The 25,315-nt window shown below is 46.3% G+C and overlaps 1 protein-coding gene across 1 annotated transcript; it reads right to left on the bottom strand.

Annotated features, from left to right (window-relative positions):
• Positions 1–8,397: 8,397 nt before the first annotated feature.
• Positions 8,398–24,059, bottom strand: BCL6B (BCL6B transcription repressor). Its single transcript, XM_042471247.1, has 9 exons — positions 23,924–24,059; positions 20,423–20,594; positions 19,311–19,532; positions 18,116–18,580; positions 16,365–16,474; positions 15,901–16,080; positions 14,827–14,957; positions 13,249–13,386; positions 8,398–11,823 (listed from the first exon to the last, which is right to left on the bottom strand). The coding sequence occupies exons 2-9, from the start codon at positions 20,587–20,589 to the stop codon at positions 11,692–11,694; spliced, it is 1,545 nt and encodes a 514-aa protein (XP_042327181.1). The 5' UTR covers positions 20,590–20,594; positions 23,924–24,059; the 3' UTR covers positions 8,398–11,691.
• Between the last annotated feature and the right edge of the window lie 1,256 nt (positions 24,060–25,315).

The following is a 25,315-nucleotide window of genomic DNA, read 5'->3' as shown; positions in this document are numbered from 1 at the left end:
GCTGGGGATGTTTAGCCTGGAGAAGAGAAGGTTAAGGGGTGATATGATAGCCCTGTTTAAGTATTTGAAAGGATGTCATATTGAGGAAGGTGCAAGCTTGTTTTCTGCTGCTCCAGAGACTAGAGCATGGAATAATGGATGCAAGCTACAGGAAAAGAGATTCCAGCTCAACATTAGGAGGAACTTCTCGACAGTAAGGGCTATTTGACAGTGGAACAAATTTCCTTGGAGAGTGGTGGAGTCTCCTTCTTTGGAGGTCTTTAAACAGAGGTTGGATGGCAATCTGTCGGGCATGCTTTGAGGGAGAGTTCCTGCATGGCAGTTTGGGGTTGGAATGGAGGATGGCCCTTGGGGTCTCTGATGATCCTATGACCTCTCAAAACATGCCTAAAGCTAGATATTAGTGATGAAACCCCTTATCCAGCCAGAGGAGTTTAGGGTATGCTAACACCCTCTGCAATTTGGGGCTCACTTTGAGAAATCCTCCTTACCCCATTCATCTGTAATTCCCTATATAGGGCCAGTGAGGTTACAGGAAGGAAAAGACCGGAAGCAGAGGATGGATGGGCCTGGCTTTGCCAAGTGGGCAGTTGTGGGGCATTGTGCCATGGGGTGACTCATCTGTGGTGGTGGTGGAGGAGGAGGAGGAGGAGGAGGAGGAGGAGGAAAGGCTGGCTGGATCATGGCCTCCGCACCTGTTTCCTGTCCTCTGGGTGTGTTGTCTTTGGACATGATCCTGCCCTCCCTCACTTTGCTGCTGCCTCTTCCCCCTCCTCCCACACAGGATATCCAGAGGAACTGGGCCTCTGCCAAGCGCACCTCCAAAGGAGACCCAACTGACCACCCCGTGACAGCAAGAAGCTAAAAATACAGCCCTGTGAAAACAGGAATGAGGAGGTCAAATGGGCTAGGAAAGCAGAGCTAGGCTCCATCCAAGCTGCAGAAATCATCCTGTTTGACACCACTTTAACCACTATGGGTCCATGCTATCGGAATCCTGAGATTTGTAGTTTGGTGAGCTAGTTTAGCCTTCTCTGTTGGAGAGCGCTGGTGCCACAGCAAGCTACAAATCCTAGGGTTCCATAGGATGGAGCCATGGCAGTTAAAACCTTTCCGTCATCCATTGTAAAGTCAACTCTTGCTTTAACCTTGTTGGGTGAGCCACCTTGGGTCAAGAGAAAGGACGATTATAAAGAAAAGAATAGAAAAGAAAATGCAATGGAGAAAAGAAAAAACCCTGCATTTTAAGTGTTGGGAATTCCACCTGGTTTGCTCTTAACCATGGATGGTTGGCCAGGCCAGCCATGCAGGGAATCTGGGTGTTTTGCTCCTTCTTCGTGGCCAAGGGTCACTTTGGAAGATGCTGGCTTTGCAATATGGGCAGTTCAAGGAACTGGGTCAGTCCAAAATGCTTAGTCAGTGTGAATTTAGATTTGTGGCAGAGGGCATACTTTCCAACTGTCTTGATTTGGCAGGGACAATCCCAATGAATCCTCTGCTGTTCCACTTTTTCCAATTGGTTTGAAAATGTCCTGGTTTCTGCTCTCCTCCTCTTCCTTTTCCCTTTGGTCCTCAGCTCATTTCAATTGTTGCAAACTGAGGCTGCATCTACACTGGAGAAATAATCCCGTTTGGCACCACTTTAACTCTTTCTGGCTCAAGGCTATGGAATTCTGGGAGTTGGAGTTTGTTGTGTGGCCCAGAGCGGAACACTCCCAGAACTCCATAGCCTTGAGCCAAACCAGGTTATTTCTCCAGTGTGGATGCAGCCCTAATTCACAGGGAAAACACAGTTTGAAATCAAATAGCTCAGCAAAGGAGAGAGGAGAGGAGGGAGTAAACTCTTGTCCTTCTCTGTAGACTCAGGCAAAAGCAAGCTGCTGCATTGTCTCCTGGGTTGTGTGTTCTTCCTCGCAACAACTTTTGCCTTCTTGACCACACTCTGATATTGCTGGGCCACATGTTTCCCAGTTTTCAACTGTGCATTGTTGGTGGATATGACATGATGCACAGAACTTTACAGTGATGGCCAAGTTTGCTCAGTGCTCAGATGATTAACCATTGTGGTCACGTATTAAAAACAAAGGTCATGCACTCCAGCTTTCTTTGCATCCCAGAGGCCAGAAAGATATGCTTTGTTTGGGCTGGAAATCTTGCCACTGTTGGAATGCAGCTCCCAACAGCTCCAGCCAGCATAGCCAAGGGTCATGAATGCTGGGTGTTGTTGTCCAACAGCATCTGGATAGCTGCATTTTGCTCTCCCCAGTGAAGTGAAACCCCCAAGAAAGGCCCTAAAGTATATACTGGGCCAACCCTGGTTCATCGCAGTATCTGGTTTGAATTTAACACTTATCTTCTGGTCTTTTGGGATTTAGGTCTAATCTGCAGTGCAGAAATAATGCAGTTCAACACTGCTTTAACTACCATGGCTCCATGCTATGGCACCCTGGGATTTGTAGTTTGTTGTGGCACCAGAGCTCTCCGACAGAGAAGGCTAAACATCTCACAAGATTACCAGTCCCAGAATTCCATAGCACTGAGCCATGGAAGTTAAAGCAGTGTCAAACAGCATCATTTTTTGCAGTGTAGATGCTTGTAAAGAGCAGGGGCAACTTCTATATGTTCCACCAGAAGCCAAGCCTGTTTGTTGCTGTTGTTGTGCGCCTTCAAGTTGTTTCTGACTAATGACTATTGTGGGGTTTTCTTAGCAAGTTTCCTCCAAGGAGGTTTGCCATGGCCATTCTCTGGAGCTGAGAGAATGCGACTTGCCCAGGGTCATGGCTGAGATGGGATTCAAACCCTGGTCTCCAGCGTCTCCAGAGTCCTAGTCCATCCTCCAAACCTCTATGCCATGCTGGCTCTCCAGTTATAACCTATAACCGTGTCAAATCTATTTCTCCCTTCCCCAGACCACAATATCATCCCTAGCACCCCTCTCCCATACTAAATCTTTTCAAACTTCATTTTCATACACAAATTTATACCATTCCCAACTCAGATCCACAGATTGATGCTGTTTATCTTCCAGCGACTATACATTCCAATTACCATTATTATTTAATTAATCTTTAAATCCCTACGTTGCCATGACACCCCAGTATTTACTTATATATTCTATCCCCTGCTCCCAACTTTGAACAAATTCCCCGTGTCTTTCATGTTGCAAAAGACATGTCATCTCATCTAATGCTGCCATTTCTACTAATTTCCTCATCCAATCTTGACTTTCTGGCATTGAATTTTTCCTTCCACTTTTGAGCAATTAATAGTCTTGCTGCTGCAATCATATAATATAATATCCTTTTGAATCCCTGGCTTTTCTAAGCAAAAGGCCAGCAGGTGTTTCCCTGGTTGGCTGTGGATAACTAGAATAAAGATGTTTTCTTGCTCCATCAGAAAGCAGACCAGCCTCCTTGCATGGTCAGTGTTTGGCCACTAGGTGGCGGAAGAGCTCATGCTATATACAGTAATCATTAGGTTTTCAGTTCAGTGTGGATTTGGGGTTTTGCTTTAAAATCTACAGACCAGTCCTTGCATTTGTTTTATTAATCTATCTGTATAAATATAATGAGTTCTAAGGCAGGAGTGTCTCTAGATGCCTCTAGACTACAATCCAGCAAAAACAACAACAACGACAACAACAACAACAATAATAATGTGTATATCACTATATATAGATCACTGTATAGTACTATTGGCTGTGATGGCCCTGGGACTGATGGGAGTTGCAGTCCAACCACATCTGAGCAGCTGTGTGGTTTTTTACTCTTGTTTTAAGGGATGATGAAACTAAACACCCTAAAGGCACCAATTCCCATCTGATTGTGGGAGCTAAGCAGGGTCAGCCATGGTTAATATCTAAATGGGAGACCACCAATGAATCCCAGGTGCTAGAGGCTCTATTTCAAAGGAAGGACCTGACAAAACCACCTCTGAGTGTCCCTTGGCTAAGAACACACCATGAAATTCATGGAGTTGCCATAAGACGACAGGCAACTTGAAGGAGCATATACACATACATCTCTTTGGCCTGAATCATGGGCAGCAATTATACAGTCCTCCAGATGTTGTTGGATTGCAACTCCCATCAGCCACCTTGTCACGATAACCTATGGCCAGGAATGCTGAAGGTTGCAATCCTACAACATCAGGAACGCTGCAAGGTTTCAATGCCTGTCCTAAAGCTTTCCCCAAGTTGTGTTGGACTACAGAACCCATCAACCCCAGCCTGCAAGGCCACTGACCCTTTCAGACAACTCGATGCCAGTTAGAGATGATAGGTGTTGCCATACAAGGCATTTGGAAAGCCCCTGACTGTTCTTATTTGACAAGTTGGCTTTTTGTTCTTTTGGCTAAAGGTATTTGGAGAAATCAGGCTGCATCTACACTGGAGAAATAACCCGGTTTGGCACCACTTTAACTGGCCTGGCTCAAGGTTATGGAATTCTGGGAGCTGGAGTTTGTTGTGGGCCCAGAGCGAAGCAGAGCAGGGCCTTTGTGGTGGGAAGGGTGACCGGAATTGCCGTCTCTGGGAAGGCTGGGCCAAAAATGTGCACACACACCCCTCCAAAAAAACCCACATACATGGCCAGAGGTCTGCTTCTGGTTCTGGAAAACAGAATTAAACAGTACAGGGAGGAGTATGTTGAGAGATCTTGCAGCACCTTTGAAACTCACTGAAAGAAAGAAGTTGGCAGCATGAGCTTTCCTAGACTTCAGTCGACTTCTTCAGATGCTTTTTACAAAACAGGATGGGAACTCGGAGCTCAAGGGAAAGCATCTGAGGAAGTAGACTGAAGTCCAGGAAAGCTCATGCTGCCCAACTTCTTTCTTTCAATGAGTCTCAAAGGTGCGCCAAGGTCTCTCTAGCTGACATAATGATTCAACAGATTCACGCAACTCTATCGGAGTACAGGGAGGAGTGACTGAAAAGCTGAACTGCCTCTCCTGCTGGAGGCTTCCAGAAAAGAATTTGGGCATTTTGGGGGTTGGGGGCAGAGAAAGAGTGGTTGAGGGGGATTCCTATTGGGGGGAGGCAATGCTCTCACTTTGCACATAGTTGCCCATAGCTATATCCCTGGCTTGCAATCTCAGCCTTGCTCATATTGCTCATTGCTCCTCTTAGCAGCCACCCCTTTCACAGCGAAGGAAAATCTGAGCACAGACAAGCAGGAGACAAGGGTGCGAGTTCAGCGCAGGCCGGATGCAGGTGCCAAGGGGACCTTTGTTTGGGCAGGAAACCCCCGCCAGCAGGGTGGGTCTGGCCAGCCGTACTGTTTCAGAGAAAGTAGTGCACACACAGTATAACCCTCAGGAAGCCTTTGAGGTGGGCAGAAAGTGGCACTGCAGCTGTGCAGGCCATTGCACACATTTTGGTGACTGTGATGTTGGATGCTGGGTGATTCATTGCAGACCAGCAATGCTGGGGAGGCTTGGAGAAAGGCAGAAGAGACTTTTGCAAAACTGTTGTTGTTGTTGTTGCGTGCCATTCAAGTCACTTTCATGCTATGGAGACTTGGGCCTCATTCCCATTACCTTTTAAACCGGATCGCAAATTGGTTTGAACTGGTTTAAATGACCCTGGTTTGCACTTGAACTGAATTGCTGAAGCAATTCAGAGAGAGAGACCATGCACTAGACCCATTTAACTTGTGTCTTTTTGACACTGTTTTTTCTCGTGTCTTTTTGGATAAATTGATTCTGCGCAAGTGTGAACCAGATGTGGATTGGAATCCAATTCAATTTGCCCTTTGGCCGGCTGGAGTGGGTCCATTTTGAATCAATTCATTCGTCAATGTGAGCCACAAGTGGGATATTTTATTTTATTTTGCATCAAGAAAATGCAATCGGGGTAAATGTAGTGAGAACCAGGCTCCGCAGCAATTTATTTGTAAGTGGGAATGAGGCCCTTAAGGCAAACCTGTTGTTGTTGTTGTTGCTGCTGCTGCTGCTGCTGCCTGCCTTTATAGACTCATAGAGTTGGAAGAGACCTCAAAGGTCATCCAGTCCAAATAGTTCAAATAGTTTCCAACTTAGGCAACCTGAGGGTGAACTTGTCATGGGGTTTTCTTGGCAAGATTTGTTCCCAAGGAGAGTTGCCTTTAATGCCTTCCAAGACTGAGAGCCTGTGGCTTGCCCAAGGTCAGCCAGTGGGTTTCCATAGCTGAATGGGGATTCGAACCCTGGTCTCCAAAGTTATCGTCCTACACTCAAACTGCTACAACAAACTGGCTTTCTAGGCAAATTTATCACTGAGTTTTCTTGGCAAGAGAGTGGGTCTGCAATTGTCTCCCTTGTATTAAACTGAGAGAATGCAATTGTCTTTCTTTTATTAAACTCATGGCTGAATTGAATTACTTGCTAATAATTTGGTTTTGGGTTTTTTAAAAATCTATATGGGGTTAAATCCTCTCATTAAAATGGTCATAGTCAATTCTTCATTTGATCCTGAGTTTATAGATCTGAGTAGATAGCTCAGAGCTGGGAAGAGTTACTCCTGTAGACTGCAGTTCCCAGAATCCTTCAGCCATTATGACCAGTGGCCACGGTAGCTGGAGAATTCTGGGTATAGTAGTCCAAAAAATGTTGAAGTCAAAAGCTTTCCTGGACAGTATCGATATTTTTTTGTGGGTTTTGGGGGCTATATGGCCAATGTCTAGAAGAGTTTGTTCCTGACGTTTCACCAGCATCTGTAGCTGGCATCATCTAATAAAAAATAGCCCCCCAACCCCCCCAAAAATGTTGTTTTGATTTGTATAGGTTGCAGTCCAAAAAAGGAACTTTTCCCATCCTTTTCTCCCATCACTCAGTCTTTAAATTCTCACATCAAAAATGTGAAAATTTCATTTTAACAAAACCCAGATTTTAAAAAAAAGAAAACGCTGAATATCGAAGGCGGTGGAGAAAGAGGAACCACCTCCAAACCAGTTTTGCTTTTATTGAAACAAGACAAGGATATAAAATTTGGTAGCTTTACACAGAGACAGATTTTGCTAGACAAGAGGCACTGAGGAATAAATAAAGTGTGTTAAAAATCAAAGCAGATCCTGCTATTTCCCTTACAATTTTTCCCCCGGAGTCAAAAAGGAACCAGCCTATTTTGCCCATTTCTTGACATTAATAGGGAACGTTTCTTTACAAACTCACAGTAATGTCTGCCTGCAGCCATCTCGAACTCAAGACCAGCCAATTCTCGAACATTATTCTCCTTGGTCCTACTACAGCATTAGCCACTGAAGAGTTATGATCCTGAGATCAATCCATTTTTATTTTCTTGCTTCTAGATAACCAGCCAACCAGGCCCTGAAAGCAGCAAGAGGTTTTCGGTCCAAAACACACTGCAGAAATAATCCATCTTGAGACCACTTTCACTGTCCTGGATCAATGCTAGGGAATTCTGGGAAATGTCATTTTGTGAGACATTTAGCTTCCTCTGTCAGAGAGCTCCGGTATCAAAATAAACTACAATTCCCAGGATTCCCCAGCATTTAGCCAGGGCAGTTAAAGCAGCCTGAAACTGGATTATTTCTGTAGTGTGTTTTGGACCTTAGACAGTGTGACCAGACATCCTCCTTTTCCAGGACATGTCCTACATTTCATCCTTCTGTCCAGGAGGAATTTCAGTTTTCAGCATGACTATGAAGCATGAATTTACATTTATATTTGTGCTTTTAGCTTTTATTTGGCAATGTCCTGCATTTGTCTGGAATGTCCTGCATTTTGCAGTGCCTTGTCCTCCTTTTGTGGTTAGAACATCAGGCCACCCTGGTTTCAGAGTGCTTTGTAACTCTGATTGTTGAACAAAAACATGAATATTTCTTGAGTGGCTTAAGGTTCCAGACCTCAATATGCCTCTCTGCATAGGGATGCCATATCCCGCCTGGGGGCGGGACTTTCCCAGTTTGGGGCGGGTCTGCACGGTCCCGCCCCGGTTTGGCCCCGCCATGGGAACCCCCCTGCGAGGGACGCCCAGCAGGGAAAGGAGCCTCGCATGAGTGAGGCCCTTCCCTGCTTGGCCTCCTCGCCAAGGAGGCGGCCCTGGCTCTCCTCCTCCTTCCAGGCCTCTGTGAAGGCCAAGCCTCCACAGAGGCCTGGAAAGGGAGGGGGCGCCCGCGTCGCCGTGATCGCCGCGATCGCGGGGCTCTCCTTCTTTTCCAGGCCTCTGTGAGGCCAAGCCTCCCCCAGAGGCGGGAAATGGAGCACGATTCCTTCTTGCTTGTGCTCCGTGAACGGAGCCCAAGCGGAGAAGGATCCTCGCTGAGCGGGAGGGATTCTTTTCCCCTTGGGGCTCCGTTGCAAAACGGAGCCCAAGGGGAAAAGAATGCCTCCCTGGGGGCGGATCCTTCTCCGCTTGGGCTCCATGAACGGAGCCAAGCGCAGAAGGAAATCGTCCCTCAGCGAGGCTCTTTTCAAATGTAGGACCCCCCCCCAAAAAAAGGTCTACATTTGAAAATTTTGTCCTACATTTGTCCCGGTTTGGAGGTCCGGACTAATGGCAACCCTATCTCTGCACCTCCCTTCCTCACCACTTCCTCCAAACTAACTTCTTGATAACTTCCCCAAAGGATCACGGACCCCGTGAAATTGCTCTGCCTCTTCGGGGCAAGAGGGAAATCGGCAGAAATCAGAAAGCAAGAGCACATTGGCAAAAAGAGAAAAGTGAAAAGCAGACTATTAGAAACACACGCAACAAAAATTTGGCCAGCAAAATAGCATGCGTTTTGTTCTTAAGAGCTAAACTTATTTCAGAACACCTTTGTAAAACAAGCAAACAAACAAACATAAAGTAGTCAAATGACGACGATAAGAAATCCCTGTTAGGTCAGTCTTCCCTGACCTGGTATGCTTTGGCTATGTTGGACTACAGCTCCCAACATCCCCATCCAGACCAATGGTATAGTGGCAAATTTTAAGGCGCAGGTTCTCACAAGAGGAATCACTGCATCAGCGTCCAAAATTCTATGTGGGGTGTGTGGATCTACAACAATTTTGACCCATCTCCATCCTCACGATTGTAAAGCTAATGGGTCTTGCCAATTTAAGGAGCCAGCCATCCCCAAAATATATCCCCAGATTATTAGTTGAGTAGTTTGTAACAAAATAAAATGCTTTGTTGGTGGGAAAACCCATTTCCCCTCCAAAATCTGGGGAGGCGGGCAGTAAAAACCAGGAGGAAAACAGGGGAGTTGGTGAAGGAGCAAGTTTATCTCTGAACCTCTGCACACCCAAAAGTCCTGGGGTTTTGACCTTGCATGCCCAGGGAGTACTATACCATGGGAAAGGAGTTGTAGTCCGACATTTCCAGAGTGTGTGCCAGGTGTGCCAAGTTACGCAAAATTCACAGGCAAATTGTCCAAATAGGGGGTTAGCTTATGTTCCATCCGTACAGGACAAAAACCAGCCAGGTTGGGGAACCTGGCAAACCTCTCTGTTCCTGAAACCTGGGCCTCATTCCCACTACCTTTTAAACCAGATCACGATTTGGTTCGAATCAGTTCAAACAACCCTGGTTCCCACTTAATCTAAATTGCTGAAGCGATTCTGAGGGGGGGGGGCATGCGCCAGACCCATTTAACCTGCATCTTTCTGACGCTGATTTTTTCCGCTTTTTCAATAAATTGAATCTACACAAGCGTTAACCACATGTGGATCGGAATCGATTTATATTTGCCCTTCATCCAGCTGGAGCAGGTCCATTTTGAATCGATTCATGCCTGAATGTGAACCACAAGTGGATTATTTTAATGCGATCGGGCAAATGTAGTGGGACCCATGCTCTGCTGTCGAATCAATCCATCGATTCGAATCGCACACCGATTTATCCGTAAGTAGGAATGGGGCCCGGTTCAGGCTGAGCCTTACAGACCTCTGAAACACCAGCTCTGCCAGCAGAGCTCTTTGCATCATTAAAGCCTCCTGGGGAGCTTCCAAGGGTCCATCTACACTGGAGAAATAATGCGCTTTGACACCACTTTAAGTGCTGTAGCTCCATCCTGTGGAATCCAAGGGACTTTAAAGGGTCTTTAGAGTGCTGGTGCCTCACCAAACTACAGGTCCCAGGATTCTGTTGGAAGGAGCCATGGCAGTTACAATGGTGTCAAACTGCATTATTTCTACAGTGTAGATGCACCCCAAGAAGGAAGGATAGCTTAGTGGGTAAAGCCTGGGGAATTTACAATTATGGTGATACAGTCCTGAGCACCAGTGCCAAGAAGGTGGGGATTGGTCTCTTTCTGCTCCCCTTCTTTTTTGGGGAGGAGGGCAAAGCACCCCCTCTCCCACACTGTTCCATCTTTCCGGTTTGTTGGAAGCTGGAACAGAGATCAAATTTTAATTTAAACATCCAGAACCTGCTGAGGTGTGTAAATTTTACCAAGTGGGTGAGGATGAAGTGTGGACATTTTTGAATCAGGGGAGATGCAATGCTTGGAAAAGTTACTGGCAGGCAGCAGAGGGAGCAAGATGCTGCTCAGCCTTTGCACAGTATAAATTCACTGTCTATACAATTGCACAAGCAAAACGCATGTCAGGCTTAGACTTAGGAATGCATCCTAGTTAGGGTTCAAATGGATGCACACTCAGAGAAAACATAATAGCTTGGTCTGAACTTTTTACAAGTGGCGAAAATGTGTTCTGGATATCGCTTTTACACTGGGGCTGCATCTGCACTGCAGGTTTGGCACCGCTTTTGCCATGGTACCATGTTATGGAATCCTGGGATTTGTAGTTTTGTGAGATATTTAGCTTTCTCTGTCACAGAGCTGTGGTGCCACAACAAACTACAGATCCTAGGAGTCCATTGTATTGAGCCATGACAGTTAATGTGGTTTAAATCTGCAGTGCAGATGCAGTCTGGGACTGACCATGTGCTACTGCTGACACAGCAGGAATCATTTCAGTGTCAATATGAAGCGGGAATCCAACTTCAGACTGCAACTACTGGAATCCCCATAGCTAGCAAGGTTCCCTTTGGTGGATTACAAGCCCCAGAATCCCCAGCCAGCATGCACATTGAGGGAACTCCAGGAGTTACAGTCGCACAAGTGCATAGCCAAGAGCCATGTTGGCTGGAGGTTTCTGGAAGTTGTGGTCCATAAAAGTAATACAGTCTGCCCACACCTTTCAAGGGGGCTAGAGGTGAAAAACCCTTTTGAGAGTGGAAAATATATTTTTAACCTCAGAGAATGCTTCTCTAGGCATCTTCTGCTGGACATTGACCACAGAATCGCCCTGGAGGACCAAGATAGAAATGCCAAGAGAGAACACTTCTCCAGGCATTTCCAGTGTAATTCTACAATCACCTTCCAGCAGAAGATGACCATAAACTCATGCTGGAGATCCTAGAAATGCCTAGAGAAGTGTACCCTCTGGTCATTTCTAGGTCCTCCAGCATGATTCCATGGTCAGCTTCCAGTGGAAGACAGTAATCTGTGAAAAATCAAATTCTTAAATGCTTCGATTTTGGAGGGACAACTGTATTTCCAGGGTGTAAAAAGCAAATCGACACATGAAACAAACCACATGGGATCAGAAATGGCAAAACTGCCTGAAACCCAAACATGGAGGTTCATTTCCTAGACACTGAAAGGGGCAGAATGCAAAGGGCAGAGGGAATGTTTTCTGCCAATATCTGAAGCTGGAATTTCCCAGATTTGGAACAAGCTTTGGGTGTTGGTGACAGTGCCGCTCTGCTCAGCAGAGGGCTGCATATGTGCCTTCCAGCACTTTGTAGCGGATCTTGGTGTTGGTGACGGCGCCATGCTTCTGCCGGAGATGAAGCCGGAGCTGACTCTTGTGACGGAAGTGCACATTGCATTTCTCACACTGTTGAGAACAGATTTGTGTCAAGAGGAGTTCAGGAAATACAAGTCCGAATCTGGCCCTCCCGTTATCCCAGTCTGGCCTTCCTGAGCTTTTTCTGGTGGTTATATTCCATCGCTTGGAGGCTTCCCAAGTTTTGTATGGATTTTCCCGCTCATTCTTAAACAAGGGTAGGCAACCATGTGGGAACCGTGGCCAATGTTCTGCAATATCTGTCACAAGCTACCCTCCCTCTACAGATGGGCATGCTCAAATACCCAGAGAAGATATGCACATCCTGCCACTATCTTCCAGGACTTAGAACTACAATGGCTTTCCTCCATGGTGTACTGGTTTGAGTGTAGGACTAGGACACTGGGAGACCAGGGTTTGAATCTGGCTGCATGGCAGGGGGTTAGGCTTGATGGCCCTCAGGGTCGCTTCCTGCTCTATGATTCTATGGACCATAGAAACCCACTGGGTGACTATAGTTTTTGTGGGTATTTCGGGCGATGTGGCCATGTTCTAGAAGAGTTTATTCCTGACGTTTTGCCAGCAGCTGTGGCTGGCATCTTCAGCATTCTCTGAAGTCAGGAATAAACTCTTTTAGAACATGGCCCGAAAAACCCACAAAAATCTATGGATGCCGGCCATGAAAGCCTTCGACTTCCCACTGGGTGAGCTTGGGCAAATCACACTCTCTCAGCCGCAGGGCAATGGCAAACCCCCTCTGAACAAATCTTGCCAAGAAAACCCCATGATAGGGTGCCGTAAGCTGGAAACAACTTGAAGGCACACAACAACAACAACAACAACAATGAATAATAATAATAATTTGTTTTATTTATATACCGCTATTCCAAAGATCATAGCGGTGAACAGCAAGTAAGCTAATTAGTACTACACAGATAACTCAGAAGTCCTAGAAATGACTATTCCACTTCTAACACGCATGTCCTGTTCAGAGGAGTTCTGATCCTCAGTATTTCTAGCTGCTTTAACTATTAGGAGGTACTGTATATGTGAAAAGGTCCCCTACCCAGGAAGGTTATGCAGCAGACAGATGACTGGAGAGTAGCTACCAGGGATGGTCTTTACCAAACTTTTTGTTGTTGTGTGCCTTCAAGTTGTTTTTGACAATGCTAAGGCAAATCTACAGTGGCAATTTTGTGGCAAGATTAGTTCAGAGGAGGTTGGCCATTGCCTTTCCTTTTGGAAGAAAGCAGCGGTTCCCAACCTGTGGGTGGCAACCCCTTTGGGGGTCGAACAACCCTTTCACAGGGGTCGCCTAAGACCATTGGAAAACACATATTTCATATTATATAAAACAAATAATGTTGTGGTTGGGGGTCAACACAACATGAGGAACTGTATTAAAGGGTCACGGCATTAGGAAGGTTGCGAACTGCTGCTTTAGAGTCATGGTATTCTCCCTCTTGTCTTACTCACATGATAAGGCTTCTCTCCCGTGTGGATGCGGATGTGGCTTTTGAGAGTCTGGAGGTGACGGAAACGCGTCCCGCATGTCCCGCATGGGTACGGCTTCTCTCCTGTGTGGATCAGGACATGGGCCCGCAGATGGGCAACCTGGAAGCAAGGAAGAAGTGATGCCAAGTAGGACTGTTGTCCTACCTGAATGTTCTTCTTTTGCCGTAAGACTTTCATTTATGGTGACCCTATGAATGAGAGACCTCCAAGTCCCCCTATCCTCAGCTATCCTGCTCAGCTCTTGCAAACTCAGGGCTGTGGCTTCCTTGACAGAGACTATCCATCTGTCATACAGTCTTCCTCTTTTCCTCCTGCCTTCTACCTTCCTAAGCATTATTCTCTTTTACAGTGAGTTATATCTTCCCATGACGTCTCCAAATTACAACATCTTCAGTTTAGTCATCTTGGCTTCTAAGGAGAGATCAAGCTTGATTGGACCCATTTATTTGTCCTTTTTAGCAGTCCCATGGTGTCCATAGAAATCTCCACCACAATATCTCAAATACATTGATTTTCTTCCTATCATCTTTCATCACTGTCCAGCTTTGACAACTGTATATAGAGATGGGAAATATGAAGGCATGGACCATCCACACTTTAGTATTCAATGATACATCTTGGCACTTCAGGATCTTGTCTAGTTCCTTTGTAGCTGCCCTTCCAAGTCCTCCTCTTCTTCTGATCTCTTGACTGTAGTCTCCATTCTGATTCATGGCTGAGTCTTTCCCTACTGAATAATTTATCAAACTGGAATATGTTGGAGGAAACAAACCAGCATTTACAGCATGGGAAGTATATTTGAAAATATTTGGAAAATTGTCTAAAATTGTCTAAAAACATGTTCTCTGACTTTTTCGCACACAGTTGTTCTGAGCCCATTTCTGAGCATGCTTTCTGCAGGAAGCGCACTTTCTTTTTTAGTACAGAAAACATACTCTGGCTGTTTCTGCACTGCAGAAATAATCTAGTTTGGTACTGCTTTACCTGCCATGGCTCAATGCTATAGAATTCTGGGAATTGTAGTTTTGTGAGACATTTAACACTCTCTGTCAGAGAGCTCTGGTGCCACAGCAGACAACTCCCAGAATTCTATAGCACAGAGCTGTGGCAGTTAAAGTGTTATCAAACTGGATTATTTTTGCAGCGGGGATGCAGCCCAACTAGAAACATAATTTCTGCAAAGAAATTAATGTGGGGTTTTTTCTACCCAGAAAACAGGTTTTCCATGCAGAAATACATTTCTCTGTTCTAAAATACGTGTTGCTTTTCTGTTGCAGAAAATACACACTCTGTGCAGGGACACATATGTTTCTTTTCTGTGCAAAAAAACTTTTTTGCAGGCTGGAAAACATGTATTTCTGTGCAGACACATTAGTCCTAAAGTGTACAGAATCTTGCGCTAGCCTCAGACCTGTCTCCATTCTACCTGATGGAGTTTCCTGAGCGTCAGGACCTTTCTTTCTCCATCCTTATGCAGAATGCCACCATGTTGGATTCCTTTGCATATTAACATGTCTCCTCCTCCTCCTTCCCATTTACCTGTACAAAGCGAGATCCACAGGTCTCACACTTGTAGGGCTTTTCCCCGGAATGGATACGCAGGTGGGTCTTCAGGTTGGCAGGTCGGTTGAACTGCGCTCCGCAAATGCCACAGTGGTACGGTTTCTCTCCTAAATGGGAATGGAAAGTGGCATGTGGTGAAGCCAACAGGACACTGTGGAGGGTGGCACAGATGCCCCCAACTGAAGGAAGAAAGAGGTGCTTCCCACTACCCCTCCTGTGTGAATATTCATCTCCACTTCCTTCTGGTTAGCTTGTGTCATCCTTTCCTCCTCCTCATGGTACCCACCAGTGAGGTAGTGCAGCCGGGGATGGTTGCCAGATCTCTGCCCTTGGGCCCGAGTCTTCAATTTTTGGGGGCATCACCAAAGAGGAGATGTTCATTATATCCAGATTAAACATTCATTATATCCAGAAAGGAGATGAAGATGCAAATTCCCAGTTTTGGGTTGCTCAGCTCTAGGCAAGAGGAAATGGCCATGTGCAACTCTCCAGCTACAATTTGCAAGGATTAACTGATTTTGCAAAGACTGTCCAAAGTGATCTATGGATTTATTCCGTTAGTTTCCTCCTTCCCTCACAGTTGCAATAGTGCCAGGGCTCACCCTCTGCACTACTCTTCACACACCTTCTGGTTAAAAGCAAGTAGGCTGGATTAAATGTTCATTATCCCATCTCCAGAAGTAAGTGAGAAGGCAGAATCTCTTCATTTCACCTTGATTTGGGAAAAGCCCCAGACTGTCTCTCTGTGTGCCTAGCTACCTTGTCCTGACTCTAAACCTCCAACAGTAATTTTAATCTGAATGCTGACACACCGGACCATTATTACATACTCCAAGGCATCAGATCCCATCTGCTCCTAGAAGCTAAGCAGGGTCAACCCTGGTTAGTCCATGGATGGGAGACCACCAATGAACACCAGCTGCTGTTGGCTCTATTTCAGAGGGGGGAATAGGCAAAAACCACCTCTGAGTATTCCTTGCCTAGGAAAACCCTATGCCATAAGTCAATAGGCAACCTGGCACACACCTGTGCAAACACAGCCGTACATACCTGTATGCAAAGTTCGATGGCTTGCAAGGTTCCCTTTGTAGCGGAAAGCAGAGCTGCAGAAGTGACACTTGTAGGGCTTCTCCGAGGTGGCACCAGTGGCTGTGGATGATGGGTCTTGCCCTTCTGTCTCCTCCTGGAGGTACGGCAGATCACAATCCCTGCAGTGGTACAGGCCAGCGCCTAGAAAGTAAGAAATGCCAAGGGGCTTCAGACCATCTTCTTCAAACCTCAAAACTATTCCCTGCCTTGGAATCCCTCATTTTCATTTATTTATTCCAAAATCCCAAATCTCAGCTGTTTTGGAAGTTACTCCAGGCTGCGCATGCATGCACAAGCACTCTGTACATGCCCCATTTTTTGGGAGGGGAATGGTTCATTTGGCTGAATCTCAGGCAGAGGGAAGATAATTGCAGTGGAATGTGTGTGTTGTTGGCCTTCAGGCTGTTTCCTTTTCTGGGACTCACCAGCACTGCAGGGGTCTCCTTGGCCCACGGAGATGTTTCCTGGGGGATGTGAGCAGAAAATTGGGGATGTTTGGTTGCAGACGGAGCAACGGGGCTGAGTCGGGGGCGTTCTAGAGAAAGCAAAAGGAAAGAGGGGCAGTTAGAGCTGGGTTCAAATCATGCCTTACCTGCCAGAGGCCAAATCCTTTCTATCTTTGACTTGCTACCTGTGCCCCTAAACCAAGCTGTGTGAGAGGTGGAAATCCAACATGTGCCTCCTCTTCGTACTAGGAAGCTGCACTGATGTGATTTCTTTGGAATCAATAAAAGGCTACAGAACCTGGTTAGCCCAAGTGTACCTATGGACCACACCTTTGGATCCCCTTGGATCAATATTTTTTTTGTCCCAAATGCCCTCTAAGGGCATTCTGTTGCCCCCTCTACAATTTTACAACCAGGGAGGCCTTTCTTTAATAAATAAACAGGTTGTGAACATAGAATTGCTTCTGGTCACGTACTGTTTTTTTTTTAAATACATCTCCTGGATGGCACTGGGGGGCACCAAAAGCAAGGTGAAATTTCCCCCACAACCTCAAAAGGACATTTTTTTTGGGGGGGGGGGAGAACAATTTTTGCAATGGGGATCCCTTTTGCAGATGAACATAGGGACATGGCTACTTCAATTGCTGCAAACGGAATGCAAAAGTAGATCTGAAGATGCTAGCCATAGATGCTGGAAAAACATCAGGAATAAACTCTTCTAAAACATGGCCTGAAAAACTCACAAAAAATATGGACGACAGCCATGAAAGCCTTTGATTTCACCGTTTGCACTCAATTAACTCAGTGGGAGAAGAGGAGAGGAGGATGAGGCAAAAGCAAACTACTGCAGATTCTCCTAGTTTGTATGTTGTTCCTCCTTCATAAATATTGCCATCGTGCCCCTGCTCTGATGTTGCTTGGTCACATGTATCCCACCAAGATGGATAGTGACTGGCAAGGAGTTAGTTTTAGTATTATATAATGGTCTCACCACATTCGCTGGGGCTAGGCATGAAGGACCCCTGTGAATGTGGCAAAAATGAAAACAAAAAAACACTATTCTTTTTTTACTTAAGGGAACACCTCTCTAGGAATCTCCAGGTCCTCCAGAGCAATTCTATGGTCAACATCTGCCAGAAGCTGATCGTAGAACCATGAAAGAGGACCTACAAATGTCTAGAAAAGGATTTTCTCTAAGAAATTCTAGATTCTCCAACACAATTCTATGGTCAACTTCTGGCAGAGTTGCACTAGAGGACCTAGAGAACATGTTCTCTCTAGGAAACATGTTCATCAACACTGCAAATAATCAAATCTGCAAAAGTCAACTGCAAATGCGGAGGGCCAACTGTATTATTTTAGCATGTTAGTATTTGATAGTATTGTATTTTATTGTCTGCTTTTGATTATATATGTTTGATGTTCCGCCCTTTGGTGGGAAGGATGTTATAAATAAATGTGGTTTTATTATTATCATTGTTGTTGTCAGTGGGAGGGATATGAACTAGATGAGCCTTGGATCCCTTCTAACCTTTCCGTTTCTCTGATTTTCTCTGTATCTATTCACTTTTCCCTCCACCTCCAGCCAAGTTGCACTCAATGTTCTTTTCCCCCCCAGTGGGGAGGACAACCAAAACCATTCCTAAAAGAAGTGCAGTGTACAGCAAGGGGATTCCCAACCAACCTGCCTAGAAAATCCATCTCCTTACAGGTCCCATGGTTCTTCCCACCTTTGAAGGCCTCTTCCCCCTTTTCCAGAGGCATCTCCATCCATATCGGCCTGGTTGAGGGATTTCGGGGGGTCCAGCCGCCCTTCCTCCTCCTCCTCCTCCTCTTCTTCTTCCTCCTCCTCTTCACGGAGCCTAGAGTTCAGAACGATGAACTTGTACTTCTTCCAGTTGCAAGCTTTGGGGTCAGGGATCGGGGCACAACTGCTCGACTCGCAAGGAGAGGCCGGCTGGCCCGGGGCAGACTGGTCCCCAGTTCCTGGGGACAGAATAGGCCCCATTTCCTTGTCTTTGGGGCAGTAGGATCTGGGGAGCAGGGTACGGGTGATGGCGGCCGAAGTGGGCTCATCCTGCACCCGCCTTGGAAAACTGGCAGCGGCTGAGCCCTCGGTCCCTTCCAGGGGCTGGAACTGATGGTGGAGGACGTTAGGCGCCAGAGGGACCAAGAAGGAGGTCACGCGGTCGTAGCTGCAAGAAACACAGAGGGATCAACTCAGCTCTTTTCCATGAATTTCCAATTTCTCCTCAAATCTTCCCTCCAACCCAATTGCACACCTTGCATTGAACAAATAAACTTTTCTCCATACGAATAGGAGGCTGAAGATTCAGGCATCTCCAAATAGGAGGCAGGAGCTGCTCTGCACTACAGTATAGTCCAAATTGCAAAGAAGCTATCCAAGGTGCTGAAGCACATCCCCATGGCCAGACACATCCAACCCCTCAGATATATCCTTTTAATGTTTGGCGTCAAAGCCACTTCCTTCTGCCCACCCAAATTTCACACCTCACACGGAAAGGAATTCTCCAAGGTGCTGAAGACTGTCTCCAAAAAAAGAGTCAGTGCTTGGATACCTCTTTTAAAATCTGGACTGAAAATCAGCACAGATTCACCTGTGCTTTGGGATACTTGTTCAGCTGCTCTGCCTTCTGCAGAAATAATCCGTTTTGACACCGATGTAAGTGCCATGGCTCCATGCTATGGAATTCTGGGGTTTACACTTTATTGTAGCACCAGAGCTCTCTGAGAAAGAAAGCTAAATATCGCACAAAACTACCCATTCCAGAATTCCACAGCATGGAGCCATGGCAGTTAAAGCAATACCAAACTTGGGTTATTTCTGCAGTGCAGATGCAGCCTTGTAAAGTAAGGTTCCCAAACCCTGGCTCTCCCTTGCACCCTGACCCATATGCCACAGACCTGGCCTGGATGAAACGATGGCAACTCTCCACCACATGTTCCATCTGTAGATAGGAAGCAGCTGCGAGGACAGCTGGCACGGTGCCCGGGGTGAGGAGGAGGCGGGAGGTGTACATGAAATCGAGGATGGCCTGGAATCCAGCCGGCTCAATGGAACTGGGCAGGGTCAGGACGCTCACTTGGTGTCCCCCTTGGCCCAGGAAGATGGAGTAAAAAAAGCCACTGGAGGAGAAGGAAGAATGGGTCAAGCTAAGAGGCTGTCATGCCAAGGCCCTCCAAAGGTTCACAGACAAAAACTTGGACATGTATGGCTGGGGCTGCATCTACACTGCAGAATTAATGCAGTTTGACACCGCTTTACTTGCCATGGCTCGATGCAATAGAATTCTAGCATTTGTAGGGTTTTTAAAAGATATTTAGCCTTCTCCGTCAGAGAGCTTCAGTGCCACAACAAACTACAGATCTCGGGATTCCATAAGATGGAGCCATGGCAGATAAAGGGGCATCAAACTGCATTAATTCTGCAGTGTGGCAGCAGCCTGAGCCACATCTAAGTGGCTCAGGCTGCCACGTCATACCACAATGACAAAAGTTATTAAAGTGGAAGAAGAGACAAGCTAGGCAAGGCTGCAGCTGTTTGCTTTTGCCTGAGCCTTCTAGGAAGGGCCAGACTGGGTCCCTTCCTGTCCTCTCTCCCTGCTGAGTTCATAGAGTACCAAGCACTTTGGCGTTTGGCAACAATTTGCACTTTGCTGTGGCACCAGAGCTCTCCGACAGAGAAGGTATAATATCTCACAAAACTACAGTTCCCAGAATTCCACAGCATTGAGCCATGGCAATTAAAGAGATGTCAAACTGCATTATTTCTGCAGTGCAGACGCAACCCACAAGCCACCTGGGCTCACAGATCCTAACAAGTCACTTGCACTGACCTCCAAAAAGAACCCTAGATGGTCCAGAAAACCAGGTAACATGCTCATCTGGAAAGACAATTGTGATTCCCAACACCAAACCAACTCATAGGATTGGTGGGATCTCACACTTTTGCACCTACATACCACCCATGTCCAGGGACAATGCAAATATTATCTACCTGATTTGCACTTTCTCACCTGCAGGCAGTCAGGATGGCTTTGTGGGCCTGAAGGGGGCATCCCCCGACCCTTAAGGTGACGTCCGTGAGGATGCATCGCTTGCGCAGCTCATTCAGGTTCATCAGGACATCACTGGAGTGTCGTGTGAACTCCCGCACATAGCTTTGGTTGCCCAGCCCAGCCATAATGCCTGGCAAATCGAGAGACAGATAACATTAAAACAGTCTGGATGGGGAAGGTATTTTAGCCCATCTGTCATAGCCAGAGGGGCAAAGCCGCCTTTACATATCTGAAGGGATGGCACATGAAGATTCATACAAGCAAATCTTAAGCCTGATCTTAAAGAGAATGCCATGGTTGCCCACTTCCTCCTGCTCCAAATGCAAAATGCTCTGGTCACAATCACTGTAGTAAGTGGGGCCTCTGATGCCACGCAGATGGGTTCTAGAGTTCTTTGTGGCATCCAGTGGCTGTATAAGGAACATTGTCAGAGACGTTTTGCATTCACTTTGCAATTTGAGGCTGGGAAAAGTTATGAAAGCGGAGGATGGAGTGAATTTTGCTCTGTTGCTAGCCTGCTTGGACATTTCTCATAGCTGGTGGGGGGGGGGGGGGGGGAGAGATGGGTCACCCTTGTGCACTCTCATTTTCTTGGTTTGCTTCTTCCATCAGCCTCACCATATAGGTGCCCAGTATGTCCAGCAAATGGGGTTTGATTTTATTGCTGGCCAAAGGATTGGTCTGAGCAGAATTTGTCTGGGGGTCCAATCCTCCCTTTGGCTGTGAGGGGATGCTGGACCCCATCAGCAAAAGGGATGGAATGCTTCTCTGTTGGGTACCATTTGCTGCATCACTGAGCATCCATAAAGTTCATGTAAATAACAACAAGAACAATGCTGATGGTGATGATATAGTGATTTGAGTGTTGAACTACAACTCTGGAGATCAGGGTTAGATTCCCAGCTCAGCCACGAAACCCACTGGGTGAACTTGGGCATGTCTCACTCTCTCAGCCTCAGGGGAAGGCAATGGTAAACCTCCTCTGAACAAATCTTGCCAAGAAAACCCCCTGTATGTCCAGCAAAAGGGATTTGATTTTATTGCTGGCCAAAGGATTGGGAAACGAGAGTCACCATAAGTCAAAAATTACTTGAAGGCAAACTACAACAACATCTCACCACTCTTTTGACAGGGAAACCACCAGCTGCCATGGCAGAGCGGAGCTTGGAAAAGCTCAGCCCCCAGAATCCCCCAGCCAATGTGGTTGCTCAGATTACAACTCAATTTATATCCTTACCACACATTTACCCCCAATAGCCTTGTCCCAAGGCTAACCTCCTTGAACCTGGCTGGGAGACACCTGGCTTGATGGCAATATGTGCAAAAGGGATCTAAAAGTCTCAGTGGATCACAAGTTGAACAATGTGTTGCAGCAGCTAAGAAAGCCAATGCAATTCTAGGCTCCATGAATAGGGATATAGTGTCTAGAAGTAATAGTACCACTCCATTCTGCTTTGGTCAGGCCTCACCAGGAATATTGTGTCCAGTTCTGGGCACCACAATTCAAAAAGGATATGGTCAAACTGGAGCATCTCCAGAGGAGGGCGACCAAGGCTTGGAAACCACTATCAGGAGTGGCTTAGGGAGCTGGGTATGTTTAACCTGGACAAAAGAAGGTTAAGGAGTAACATGATAGTCATGTTTAAATATTGGAAGGAAAGTCATATTGAGCTTGGTTTCTATGGGTCCAGAGACTGGGATGTGGAGGGTTGATTGTGAGTTCCTGCATGGCAGAAGGGGCTTGGACTGCATGGCCCTTGTTGGAGGTCTCTTCTGACTCTAGGACTCTATGAACCTCTGGGTTGTAATTCACCACCTCTTTTCCTCTTTCCCATTTCAATGAGACCATTTGCACACAGTGCTGGGAAAAGCAAAGAACACACTTTCTCAGCGGCCGCAGGAGCCTTTGGGAATTTCAAAAGGGTATATTTTTGGCTTCTTCCAGAAGCGTTTTTCTCACTGGGGTGGGAGGCTTTGGGGAAGAGTGGGCTGGAGTCAAGCTGGAGTGGGACTGGCTTTTGGTCTCCATTTTGGCAATGAGACAAAATAGAAAAGGATCATATTAATACTGACCCACGTTTTAAAACTGGAGGAATATTTCAAGTCCTCCCTGATATGTGTATCCTAATAAAAGCTATTGCCCAATGCTTATTTTTGTTCTGATTCATGAACTGCAGGGATGTCGCTCTGTTGTTGCTGATGGTACTCTTGTTTTAGGTGGTTGCTCTTAAATGTCAAAGGATTTCAAATCTTTTCATCACCTACTGTCCAAAGGTTTCAGGAAAGAGTAGGATGCATGAATGCGAGACAAGCGCAAGAACATACAAAACTTTATAAACATCACAAAATCATAAGAGTTATAAAGGTCCAAAGGGGCCATCTGTCCCAACCCTCCGTCATGCAGGAATATAACTAAAACATTCTCAAGTCCTGAAAGATGGCCATCCAACCTTTACTTAAAGTTCACCACTGCTTTCTGAAGCCCCTTCCCTCTATCCCACTGTCAAACAGTTCTTAGAATAAAGCAATTCTTCCTGATGTTTAGGTGCAATCTCTTTTCTTGCCATTTGAATCCATTGGTTCTAGTCTCTGGGGCAGCAAAAAACAAGCTCTCCCCATTCTCTACATTACACCCCTTCAGATTTATAATAAATATTTAAAGATAACTATCATGTCTCTTGGTCTTCTCTTCTCCAAGCTAGACATATCCCACTCCCTAAGTCCTTCCTCAAATTTTGGTTTCCAGACCCTTCACCATTTGGGTCACCCTCCTCTAGACACACTCCAGCTTGTCAATATTGTCTTGAATTGTGATGACCAGAACTGGACACCAGAGTCCAAAGGAGGTCTGACCAAAGCAGAAGACAGAGGTACTATTATTTTCCTTGATCAAGACACTACACTCCTATTGATGCAGCTTAGGATTGCTTTGGCTTTTTTAGCGGCTGCATCAGACTGTTGGCTAATGTTCGGCTTGTATCCTTTTCACACCATGTACAGTAGATATCAAGCCATATTTAATCCATTCTTCCTGTTGTTGTTGGGTGCCTTCAAGCCGTTTCCAACTTACAGAGACCCTAAGGCGAACCCATCATGCGGTTTTCTTGACAACATTTCAGAGGACGTTTCCCATTGCCTTCCCCTGGGGCTGAGAGTATATGATTTGCTCAAGGTCACCCAGTGGGTTTCATGGAATCAAACCCTAGTCTCCAGAGTCACAGTCCGACACTCAAACCACTACGCCACGCACGTTCTCCACCTAAATCCACTACCCTACATTTATCCCTCTTAAAATTCATATATTATCCCTTACTCAGCGAAAATGTCTCCCCCCCCCAATATCTTCTCCCAGTCTCCTGTATTACATTCCCTAACAACAGACAACTCATGGCTTCTGTCACTAAACCATTTTAGATCCTTTATGTGCGGATCTAGGAATCCCAGTTCTTGAACACTTACCCCTGTCCTGCAGGGACGACTGTCTGCCAAACCAATGTATCAACCCGACAGGGCCTGTTCCTGGCCAGCAGGTGTGAGGTCCTGGGGGGGGATGATGGGACCCGGGACCCAGCGGGACCTACCTACCCCTTGTCCCTTTAGGAAACCCAATGCTCTTGAGAACCAGCCTCGAAACCGGTCAGGGCAGGGAGGGCCTTTTATAACATTGGGTGCAAACTGGAAAGGAAACGATGTAAGTCACATCCTTCCTATCTTAGTTTGGGCTCAGCTGTAAGGGGAAGGATAGAGGGGGGGGCAACTCAGGGGGGTGTATTTATAGAGTTTTCAGGAAGGGGGACAGTTGGCTTGCGAAGAAATCCGGAAACTTTCCAGCTCAACATCATTTCACGACCCTATCATGACTCTGGCCTGCTCCCCCTTACAAAGCTCAGGGTACGGATGCCCCAAGTTGGCATCCCTTCGCAATTTGCAAACTCTGTTCTCTGGCTAAGGCTGCCCCCCCCACACCATCTTGCTTCAAAATATCCCCCCACAACCCCCATTGCTCTGCTGTCTCCCATTCAAACAACCCATTCTTGGTGGACTATTGTTCTGTCCTTTCACTTCCTTGCATTGTCACCTCCCATGGGCAGCAGTGTGTCTGCCGGGTGGAGGGATACGTGTGGGTGGTGGAAGGAAGCACCTGTGCGCATGAGAGCATTTCCTCCTTTCCCAGATCCTTTGGCAAAACACTGAGACTGAGCCAAAGGACAAGACGTAGCTGGAGCAGTGGATGGTACCCATGCATCCGCCGCCATGATTCCTACTGTCTGCCTCTGCCTGTCTTCTTTAAGTACATTTCCTTTGTCACTCAGCCAACTGGGGCTTTCTCGGTGCCCGTTCTAAGGCTTCAAAATCCCTACCAAGGCCAGGAGAATCATAGAATCATAGAATCGTAGAGTTGGAAGAGACCACTAGGGCCATCCAGTCCAACCCCCTGACATGCAGGAAATCCAAATCAAAGCATCCCTGACAGATGGCCATCCAGCCTCTGTTTAAAGACCTCCAAGGAAGGAGACTCTATCAGATTGCCTGCTCTTTGGTGTCTTTTCACCTGCAAGCAAAGCATCAACTTCATTATCCCAACTGGGGCATAAAGTCAAAGCAAGCATTCAGTGGGACCTTGTTATCTGCTGGGGTTTGGTTTCAGGCCTCTCCATAGATACCAAAATCTATAGATGCTCAAGTCCCACAAAATACAATGGCATAGTAAAAGGGTGTCCCTTATAAACATTTGGCAAAATTAAGGTGTGTTTTTTGGAATGTATATATGTTTTCAATATTTTCAAGCAATGGATGCTTGAATTCGTGGATAAAAATCTGTGGATACGAAGGGCCAACTGCATATACAAT

The sequence above is a fragment of the Sceloporus undulatus genome, chromosome 6, assembly GCF_019175285.1.
Source record: "Sceloporus undulatus isolate JIND9_A2432 ecotype Alabama chromosome 6, SceUnd_v1.1, whole genome shotgun sequence".
NCBI lineage: Eukaryota > Metazoa > Chordata > Lepidosauria > Squamata > Phrynosomatidae > Sceloporus > Sceloporus undulatus.
Note: the sequence above shows the minus strand (reverse complement) of the source record. Positions and strands in the feature narration are given on the sequence as shown.